Below are 12,149 nucleotides of genomic sequence, written 5' to 3' on the forward strand. Positions count from 1 at the left end.
ACCAGATTTGTGAAGGTCTACAATTTTTTTTCTGAGGTCTTGGCTGATTTCTTTTGATTTTCCCACAATGTCAAGCAAAGAGGCACTGAGTTTGAAGGTAGGCCTTGACCTTTTGATCTGTTGTTGATAATGGTGATGTTATTATTTATTAAAGGGCAGCTCCACGAGCAAATCTGCTTTTATTTTTAATGCATCGAACAAAGCCAAAAATAAATGTTATCTTTAACTCTGCATTGTTGGAAAAGGACCATTTCAGTGTTAGTCTACACCTGTTGTTTACAAAGCATGTGACAAATAAAATGTTATTTGAAACAGTAGGCCAGTACCTTAACACTTAAAATGACAGATAATAGTAACAAATCAGTAATTAAAATGGCAGGACAAATGAAACTCTGCATTGTTGGAAAAGGACCATTTCAGTGTTAGTCTACACCTGTTGTTTACGAAGCATGTGACAAATAAAATGTTATTTGAAACAGTACCTTAACAGTACCTTAACAGTACCTTAACCTTAGTACCTTAGTACCTTTTACCTTAACCTAGTACCTAGTACCTAGTACTAGTACCTAGTACCTTTTACCTTAACACTTAAAATGACAGATAAATAGTAACAAATCAGTAATTAAAATGGCAGGACAAATGAAACAAGCAAGTAAAATGGTACAAAACCAAGAAGTTGATCGTAACAATCACAGAGTTCAAGACAAAAAACTACCTTCTTTCTTGAGTTTATGACGTTGTTTTCTGCGAAAGTAGAACAGCACAACAACAGCTGCAATGGCTGCTACAGCTGGTATTATTATACCAACAATCCACCACACGCTAGGAAACATATCGTCTGAAACAGAGAAGAACCATTATAACATTACACAACATAAAAACACATGCATATCTCCTGTATGACAGGTAGAACCATTATAACACATTATAACACCTATATATCTACTGTATGACAGGTAGAACCATTATAACACCTATATATCTACTGTATGACAGGTAGAACCATTATAACACCTGTATATCTACTGTATGACAGGTAGATCCATTATAACACATTATAACACCTATATATCTACTGTATGACAGGTAGAACCATTATAACACATTATAACACCTATATATCTACTGTATGACAGGTAGAACCATTATAACACCTATATATCTACTGTATGACAGGTAGAACCATTATAACACATTATAACACCTATATATCTACTGTATGACAGGTAGAACCATTATAACACATTATAACACCTATATATCTACTGTATGACAGGTAGAACCATTATAACTCCTATATATCTACTGTATGACAGGTAGAACCATTATAACAAATTATAACACCTATATATCTACTGTATGACAGGTAGAAGCATTATAACACATTATAACACCTATATATCTACTGTATGACAGGTAGAACCATTATAACACCTATATATCTACTGTATGACAGGTAGAACCATTATAACACCTATATATCTACTGTATGACAGGTAGATCCATTATAACACCTATATATCTACTGTATGACAGGTAGAACCATTATAACACGTTATAACACCTATATATCTACTGTATGACAGGTAGAACCATTATAACACCTGTATATCTACTGTATGACAGGTAGAACCATTATAACACATTATAACACCTATATATCTACTGTATGACAGGTAGAACCATTATAACACCTATATATCTACTGTATGACAGGTAGAACCATTATAACACCTATATATCTACTGTATGACAGGTAGAACCATTATAACACCTATATATCTACTGTATGACAGGTAGAACGATTATAATACCTATATATCTACTGTATGACAGGTAGAACCATTATAACAAATTATAACACCTATATATCTACTGTATGACAGGTAGAAGCATTATAACACATTATAACACCTATATATCTACTGTATGACAGGTAGAACCATTATAACACCTGTATATCTACTGTATGACAGATAGAACCATTATAACACATTATAACACCTATATATCTACTGTATGACAGGTAGACCCATTATAACACCTATATATCTACTGTATGACAGGTAGAACCATTATAACACCTGTATATCTACTGTATGACAGATAGAACCATTATAACACGTTATAACACCTATATATCTACTGTATGACAGGTAGAACCATTATAACACCTATATCTACTGTATGACAGGTAGAACCATTATAACACATTATAACACCTATATATCTACTGTATGACAGGTAGAACCATTATAACACATTATAACACCTATATATCTACTGTATGACAGGTAGAACCATTATAACACATTATAACACCTATATATCTACTGTATGACAGGTAGAACCATTATAACACCTATATATCTACTGTATGACAGGTAGAACCATTATAACACGTTATAACACCTATATATCTACTGTATGACAGGTAGAACCATTATAACACCTGTATATCTACTGTATGACAGGTAGAACCATTATAACACATTATAACACCTATATATCTACTGTATGACAGGTAGAACAATTATAATACCTGTATATCTACTGTATGACAGATAGAACCCTTATAACACATTATAACACCTATATATCTACTGTATGACAGGTAGAACCATTATAACACATTATAACACCTATATATCTACTGTATGACAGGTAGAACCATTATAACACATTATAACGCCTATATATATACTGTATGACAGGTAGAACCATTATAACACCTATATATCTACTGTATGACAGGTAGAACCATTATAACACATTATAACACCTATATATCTACTGTATGACAGGTAGAACCATTATAACACCTATATATCTACTGTATGACAGGTAGAACCATTATAATACATTATAACACCTATATATCTACTGTATGACAGGTAGAACCATTATAACACATTATAACACCTATATATCTACTGTATGACAGGTAGAACCATTATAACACATTATAACACCTATATATCTACTGTATGACAGGTAGAACCATTATAACACCTATATATCTACTGTATGACAGGTAGAACCATTATAACACATTATAACACCTATATATCTACTGTATGACAGGTAGAACCATTATAACACATTATAACACCTATATATCTACTGTATGACAGGTAGAACCATTATAACACATTATAACACCTATATATCTACTGTATGACAGGTAGAACCATTATAACACATTACAACACCTATATATCTACTGTATGACAGGTAGAACCATTATAACACCTATACATCTACTGTATGACAGGTAGAACCATTATAACACCTGTATATCTACTGTATGACAGGTAGAACCATTATAACACCTATATATCTTCTGTATGACAGGTAGAACCATTATAACACATAACACCTATATATCTACTGTATGACAGGTAGATCCATTATAACACCTATATATCTACTGTATGACAGGTAGAACCATTATAACACATTATAACACCTATATATCTACTGTATGACAGGTAGAACCATTATAACACCTGTATATCTACTGTATGACAGGTAGAACCATTATAACACATTATAACACCTATATATCTACTGTATGACAGGTAGAACCATTATAACACATTATAACGCCTATATATATACTTATTGACAGGTAGAACCATTATAACACCTATATATCTACTGTATGACAGGTAGAACCATTATAACACATTATAACACCTATATATCTACTGTATGACAGGTAGAACCATTATAACACCTATATATCTACTGTATGACAGGTAGAACCATTATAACACATTATAACACCTATATATCTACTGTATGACAGGTAGAACCATTATAACACATTATAACACCTATATATCTACTGTATGACAGGTAGAACCATTATAACACATTATAACACCTATATATCTACTGTATGACAGGTAGAACCATTATAACACCTATATATCTACTGTATGACAGGTAGAACCATTATAACACATTATAACACCTATATATCTACTGTATGACAGGTAGAACCATTATAACACATTATAACACCTATATATCTACTGTATGACAGGTAGAACCATTATAACACATTATAACACCTATATATCTACTGTATGACAGGTAGAACCATTATAACACATTACAACACCTATATATCTACTGTATGACAGGTAGAACCATTATAACACCTGTATATCTACTGTATGACAGGTAGAACCATTATAACACATTATAACACCTATATATCTACTGTATGACAGGTAGAACAATTATAATACCTGTATATCTACTGTATGACAGATAGAACCCTTATAACACATTATAACACCTATATATCTACTGTATGACAGGTAGAACCATTATAACACATTATAACACCTATATATCTACTGTATGACAGGTAGAACCATTATAACACATTATAACGCCTATATATATACTGTATGACAGGTAGAACCATTATAACACCTATATATCTACTGTATGACAGGTAGAACCATTATAACACATTATAACACCTATATATCTACTGTATGACAGGTAGAACCATTATAACACATTATAACACCTATATATCTACTGTATGACAGGTAGAACCATTATAACACATTATAACACCTATATATCTACTGTATGACAGGTAGAACCATTATAACACATTATAACGCCTATATATATACTGTATGACAGGTAGAACCATTATAACACCTATATATCTACTGTATGACAGGTAGAACCATTATAACACATTATAACACCTATATATCTACTGTATGACAGGTAGAACCATTATAACACATTATAACACCTATATATCTACTGTATGACAGGTAGAACCATTATAACACATTATAACACCTATATATCTACTGTATGACAGGTAGAACCATTATAACACATTACAACACCTATATATCTACTGTATGACAGGTAGAACCATTATAACACCTATACATCTACTGTATGACAGGTAGAACCATTATAACACCTGTATATCTACTGTATGACAGGTAGAACCATTATAACACCTATATATCTTCTGTATGACAGGTAGAACCATTATAACACATAACACCTATATATCTACTGTATGACAGGTAGATCCATTATAACACCTATATATCTACTGTATGACAGGTAGAACCATTATAACACATTATAACACCTATATATCTACTGTATGACAGGTAGAACCATTATAACACCTATATATCTACTGTATGACAGGTAGAACCATTATAACACCTGTATATCTACTGTATGACAGGTAGAACCATTATAACACCTATATATCTACTGTATGACAGGTAGAACCATTATAACACCTATATCTACTGTATGACAGGTAGAACCCTTATAACACATTATAACACCTATATATCTACTGTATGACAGGTAGAACCATTATGACACATTATAACACCTATATATCTACTGTATGACAGGTAGAAACATTATAACACCTATATATCTACTGTATGACAGGTAGAACCATTATAACACATTATAACACCTATAAATCTACTGTATGACAGGGAGTAAATTATAATGTATAACATAATACAACTCAAAACAGCTTAGACCATCAAGGTCATCCTATTGGAAACCCGATCTTTTCCACTAGTCTATCTAATGAAAAGGTCTCAGGTACGTGGGTTAACCAATGAAAACCTCACCTGGGACATGAATCTGTGTCTCCCTTGTCTGGTTGATCTGCGGCTGTACAACTCTACAGGTGAACCTGTTGTTGACAGTGTTCCGGATGGTGACATATCGTCTCACGGTGTAGCGACCCTCAGGGTTAATCTCGGTCTCTGTTGAGTTGCTTGTCTCAGTGGGTTCAGTAGCAGAGAGGACGTTTCCATGACTGTCCAACCACTCAAGCTCAGGCTGTGGGTACCAGCCTCCGGTGTCACACTTCAGGACCACCCCCCAGTCTTTGGTTCCATTAATAGAGATCACTGGCTGAGATACAGCACCTACACAGATACAAGATAAAACAGAGATTACTGGCTGAGATACAACACCTACACAGATAAAAGATAAAACAGAGATCACTGGCTGAGATACAGCACCTACACAGATACAAGATAAAAACAGACACAATCATTTCCCCTTTCAGCTTATAGAGCTATGATTGTACTCAGAAACCTCTGAACACTTGTCTACTCCAGTATTTATGATTTACCAACTATGAGTGGAATGGTTGTTTCCCTGGTCAGTATTGGAATGAAGCACTTGTAGTCTCCAGCATCAGAGAGAGTAACTCCGGTCAGTTTTAAGGAGACATTGCTGTTCTTCAGTTCTTCTTTAAACAGTGTTGTTCTTCCCCTGTAGGACGGAAGCTGTTCACCGTTGGAGTCTCGACCTTCACGGTAAAGATGGACCCTTTGAGTTTTCAGGTCAGATCTTGTCCACTCCACCATCATGTCCACAGCACTGACGTTGGGTTCCAGGTAACATGGTAGTATGACGTCGTCACCAGCCAAGGCAACGACTGGATCAGCTGAACCGACAAGTTGAATCTGAGACGACCCTGGAGAAAAAAACAAAATGACACGGTGAATGAAATACTTGAATTTTCTCCTTATGTGCGCCCTCTACTGACAAGAGTCTTAGCTACCGCTAGCATGCTAACGTTAGCTAATGTTGTTATAACTAACCCGAGAGTGTCACGACTTCCGCCGAAGTCCCTCTCCTTGTTCGGGCGGCGTTCGACGTCACCAGCTTTCTAGCTTATCGCCGATCCACTTTTCATTTTCCATTTGTTTTGTCTTTTGTTTTCTACACACCTGGTTTCTATTCCCCAATTACATGTTCATTATTTAACCCTCTGTTTCCCCCATGTTGGTGTGCGTGTTTGTATATAATGTCCAGGTCGTTACTGGTTGGCTGGTATTGTTTGTATATAATGTTCAGGTCGTTACTTGTTGGCTGGTATTGTTTGTATATAATGTTCAGGTCGTTGTTGCCTGGTATTGTTTGTATATAATGTTCAGGTCGTTACTTGTTGGCTGGTATTGTTTGTATATAATGTTCAGGTCGTTATTTGTTGGCTGGTATTGTTTGTATATAATGTTCAGGTCGTTACTTGTTGGCTGGTATTGTTTGTATATATTGTTCAGGTCGTTACTTGTTGGCTGGTATTGTTTGTATATAATGTTCAGGTCGTTGTTGGCTGGTATTGTTTGTATATAATGTTCAGGTCGTTGTTGCCTGGTATTGTTTGTATATAATGTTCAGGTCATTACTGGTTGGCTGGTATTGTTTGTATATAATGTTCAGGTCGTTGTTGGCTGGTATTGTTTGTATATAATGTTCAGGTCGTTGTTGGCTGGTATTGTTTGTATATAATGTTCAGGTCGTTGTTGGCTGGTATTGTTTGTATATAATGTTCAGGTCGTTGTTGGCTGGTATTGTTTGTATATAATGTTCAGGTCGTTGTTGGCTGGTATTGTTTGTATATAATGTTCAGGTCGTTGTTGGCTGGTATTGTTTGTATATAATGTTCAGGTCGTTGTTGCCTGGTGTTGTTTGTATATAATGTTCAGGTCGTTACTGGTTGGCTGGTATTGTTTGTATATAATGTTCAGGTCGTTGTTGGCTGGTATTGTTTGTATATAATGTTCAGGTCGTTGTTGGCTGGTATTGTTTGTATATAATGTTCAGGTCGTTACTGGTTGGCTGGTATTGTTTGTATATAATGTTCAGGTCGTTACTTGTTGCCTGGTATTGTTTGTATATAATGTTCAGGTCGTTACTTGTTGGCTGGTATTGTTTGTATATAATGTTCAGGTCGTTACTGGTTGGCTGGTATTGTTTGTATATAATGTTCAGGTCGTTACTGGTTGGCTGGTATTGTTTGTATATAATGTCCAGGTCGTTACTTGTTGGCTGGTATTGTTTGTATATAATGTTCAGGTAGTTGTTGGCTGGTATTGTTTGTATATAATGTTCAGGTCGTTGTTGGCTGGTATTGTTTGTATATAATGTTCAGGTCGTTACTTGTTGGCTGGTATTGTTTGTATATAATGTTCAGGTCGTTACTGGTTGGCTGGTATTGTTTGTATATATTGTTCAGGTCGTTGTTGGCTGGTATTGTTTGTATATAATGTTCAGGTCGTTGTTGGCTGGTATTGTTTGTATATAATGTTCAGGTCGTTGTTGGCTGGTATTGTTTGTATATAATGTTCAGGTCGTTGTTGGCTGGTATTGTTTGTATATAATGTTCAGGTCGTTGTTGGCTGGTATTGTTTGTATATAATGTCCAGGTCGTTGTTGGCTGGTATTGTTTGTATATATTGTTCAGGTCGTTGTTGGCTGGTATTGTTTGTATATAATGTTCAGGTCGTTGTTGGCTGGTATTGTTTGTATTTAATGTTCAGGTCGTTGTTGGCTGGTATTGTTTGTATATAATGTTCAGGTCGTTGTTGGCTGGTATTGTTTGTATATAATGTCCAGGTCGTTGTTGGCTGGTATTGTTTGTATATAATGTCCAGGTCGTTGTTGGTTGGCTGGTATTGTTTGTATATAATGTTCAGGTCGTTGTTGGCTGGTATTGTTTGTATATATTGTTCAGGTCGTTACTTGTTGGCTGGTATTGTTTGTATATATTGTTCAGGTCGTTACTTGTTGGCTGGTATTGTTTGTATATAATGTTCAGGTCGTTGTTGGCTGGTATTGTTTGTATATAATGTTCAGGTCGTTGTTGGCTGGTATTGTTTGTATATAATGTCCAGGTCGTTACTTGTTGGCTGGTATTGTTTGTATATAATGTTCAGGTCGTTACTTGTTGGCTGGTATTGTTTGTATATAATGTTCAGGTCGTTACTGGTTGGCTGGTATTGTTTGTATATATCGTTCAGGTCGTTGTTGGCTGGTATTGTTTGTATATATCGTTCAGGTCGTTGTTGGCTGGTATTGTTTGTATATAATGTTCAGGTCGTTACTTGTTGGCTGGTATTGTTTGTATATAATGTTCAGGTCGTTACTTGTTGGCTGGTATTGTTTGTATATATTGTTCAGGTCGTTACTGGTTGGCTGGTATTGTTTGTATATAATGTTCAGGTCGTTACTGGTTGGCTGGTATTGTTTGTATATATTGTTCAGGTCGTTGTTGGCTGGTATTGTTTGTATATAATGTCCAGGTCGTTGTTGGCTGGTATTGTTTGTATATAATGTTCAGGTCGTTGTTGGCTGGTATTGTTTGTATATAATGTTCAGGTCGTTGTTGGCTGGTATTGTTTGTATATAATGTTCAGGTCGTTGTTGGCTGGTATTGTTTGTATATAATGTTCAGGTCGTTACTGGTTGGCTGGTATTGTTTGTATATAATGTTCAGGTCGTTGTTGGCTGGTATTGTTTGTATATATTGTTCAGGTCGTTGTTGGCTGGTATTGTTTGTATATAATGTTCAGGTCGTTACTTGTTGGCTGGTATTGTTTGTATATAATGTTCAGGTCGTTACTTGTTGGCTGGTATTGTTTGTATATAATGTTCAGGTCGTTACTGGTTGGCTGGTATTGTTTGTATATAATGTTCAGGTCGTTGTTGGCTGGTATTGTTTGTATATAATGTTCAGGTCGTTACTTGTTGGCTGGTATTGTTTGTATATATTGTTCAGGTCGTTGTTGGCTGGTATTGTTTGTATATATTGTTCAGGTCGTTGTTGGCTGGTATTGTTTGTATATAATGTTCAGGTCGTTACTTGTTGGCTGGTATTGTTTGTATATAATGTTCAGGTCGTTGTTGGCTGGTATTGTTTGTATATAATGTTCAGGTCGTTACTGGTTGGCTGGTATTGTTTGTATATAATGTTCAGGTCGTTGTTGGCTGGTATTGTTTGTATATAATGTTCAGGTCGTTACTGGTTGGCTGGTATTGTTTGTATATAATGTTCAGGTCGTTACTGGTTGGCTGGTATTGTTTGTATATAATGTTCAGGTCGTTACTGGTTGGCTGGTATTGTTTGTATATAATGTTCAGGTCGTTGTTGGCTGGTATTGTTTGTATATAATGTTCAGGTCGTTGTTGCCTGGTATTGTTTGTATATAATGTTCAGGTCGTTGTTGGCTGGTATTGTTTGTATATATTGTTCAGGTCGTTGTTGGCTGGTATTGTTTGTATATAATGTTCAGGTCGTTGTTGGCTGGTATTGTTTGTATATATTGTTCAGGTCGTTACTTGTTGGCTGGTATTGTTTGTATATAATGTCCAGGTCGTTACTTGTTGGCTGGTATTGTTTGTATATAATGTTCAGGTCGTTGTTGCCTGGTATTGTTTGTATATAATGTTCAGGTCGTTACTTGTTGGCTGGTATTGTTTGTATATAATGTTCAGGTCGTTACTGGTTGGCTGGTATTGTTTGTATATATTGTTCAGGTCGTTACTTGTTGGCTGGTATTGTTTGTATATATCGTTCAGGTCGTTGTTGGCTGGTATTGTTTGTATATAATGTTCAGGTCGTTGTTGGCTGGTATTGTTTGTATATATTGTTCAGGTCGTTGTTGGCTGGTATTGTTTGTATATAATGTTCAGGTCGTTACTTGTTGGCTGGTATTGTTTGTATATAATGTTCAGGTCGTTACTGGTTGGCTGGTATTGTTTGTATATAATGTTCAGGTCGTTGTTGGCTGGTATTGTTTGTATATAATGTTCAGGTCGTTGTTGGCTGGTATTGTTTGTATATAATGTTCAGGTCGTTGTTGGCTGGTATTGTTTGTATATAATGTTCAGGTCGTTACTGGTTGGCTGGTATTGTTTGTATATATTGTTCAGGTCGTTGTTGGCTGGTATTGTTTGCCGGGTTCGTTGCTACGCCCGTTATTTATGAGTGACCGGTTATTTCACGCACCTTTAGTATTTGTTTTATCCTGGTGCTGTTCGTGGAATAAATGACCTGACTATACTGATCTCTGCTCTCCTGCGCCTGATTCCATGCGCCAGTTACCCACAGCCTGACGAAGATAGACCACAGCCTGTTGTTTCCAATGGGAGAAAATTAATAATTGTGGGCAGAACAAGCAAGGAGGTGGGCAGAGCCAAAAATCGTGCTAGTGAGATCCTATTGGCTCGTTCTAGCATTTATTTGCATATTTTCGTGTGCGTGTGCGCATTAACTCAATTCGCCGTTGCACTCCTTATCAATTTTTTAAAACTTTGGCAAAGGGTAAAGTCACAAAAAAAGGGTAAAGTCACAAAAAAAACAGTCTACTCTGACGTTGATAATGTCATATTTTAGGCTTTTAAGCTCCGATTTAACTAGCTATGTATCTCATCTGGTTTCGGCGTGAGAAAATTTGTGAAGTCGAAAAAATGTCCACGAGAATTTATGCACTCGTGGATGTGGCACCCAGAAAAAAAAGATTTGTCGGGGATTAGGAGCCCAAAAGAAAAACACAAACCGCTTCAGCAACAGGCTGGTTTCCACTTGGTTTAATGACTGTATGTCTGTTTTGATACTAGAACATGAAAACTGCATTTTTGTTACTTTCAGTATTTCTGTGAAAATGTTTCTCATGTCGTCTACTAATTGACAGAGGATCAAGTCTGCCGATGTCCCCTTATAACGCGAGCACACAGTGTCAAAAACTGAATTTAAAAATATTTGGCTAAGGTGTATGTAAACTTCCGACTTCAACTGTAACTACCTCATCTATCACCAGTATCACTGATATGGTTATTTATATTGTTCTTGTATTCCTCTTTCTCTACTGGCATTGTTGTTCTTGTTTTAATATATGGACACGTTCTGTTTTTTGTTACTACTATGCCAGTAACCATTTCACTGTACAGTTTACACCTCCTGTATCCTGCACATGTGACAAATAAACGTGTATTTGATTTGATATAGTGTGTGTTTACCAGAGATGGTAATGTGAAGAACAACATGACCTGCACCAAAGTCAGGATATTGACCAAGGACTAGATAAAGTGTGTTTTAACCTGGAGTTTTTCCTTATTGTAGTCTACTACTTTCACCACTTTTAGTCTTAATCTTTGGTTGTTTACTACACTACTCCCTCTGTTTAGCACATGGCCTCACATGTGAATCCTTAAAGAGATGGGTGGGGCTAAAGGCTTAAGAGGGTGTGAACGTAGCTGAATGGGTGGGGCTAAGGCTTAAGAGGGTGTGAACATTGCTGAATGGGTGGGGCTAAGGCTTAAGA

The 12,149-nt window shown here is 35.9% G+C and overlaps 1 protein-coding gene across 5 annotated transcripts in view; it reads right to left on the reverse strand.

The window, feature by feature from the left end:
- Nucleotides 1-12,149, reverse strand: part of LOC109887236 (eukaryotic translation initiation factor 3 subunit A) — a 36,830-nt gene that overhangs the window by 13,226 nt on the left and 11,455 nt on the right. For 4 of the 5 annotated variants that reach the window (XR_004206580.1, XR_004206581.1, XR_004206582.1 and 1 more), the window contains exons 2-4: nucleotides 6,170-6,517; nucleotides 5,658-5,960; nucleotides 716-838 (exon numbers count right to left, since the gene is read on the reverse strand). Coding sequence is in view for 2 of the 5 variants with exons in the window: in XM_031811593.1 (XP_031667453.1) it covers nucleotides 716-838; nucleotides 5,658-5,960; nucleotides 6,170-6,517 (774 nt within the window). In the remaining 3 variants the exon portion in view is untranslated. The remainder of the gene's footprint in view (nucleotides 1-715; nucleotides 839-5,657; nucleotides 5,961-6,169; nucleotides 6,518-12,149) is intronic. The other variant, XM_031811594.1, reaches the window with a different exon arrangement.

This window comes from Oncorhynchus kisutch, unplaced genomic scaffold (assembly GCF_002021735.2).
Source record: "Oncorhynchus kisutch isolate 150728-3 unplaced genomic scaffold, Okis_V2 Okis01b-Okis20b_hom, whole genome shotgun sequence".
NCBI classification, from domain to species: domain Eukaryota; kingdom Metazoa; phylum Chordata; class Actinopteri; order Salmoniformes; family Salmonidae; genus Oncorhynchus; species Oncorhynchus kisutch.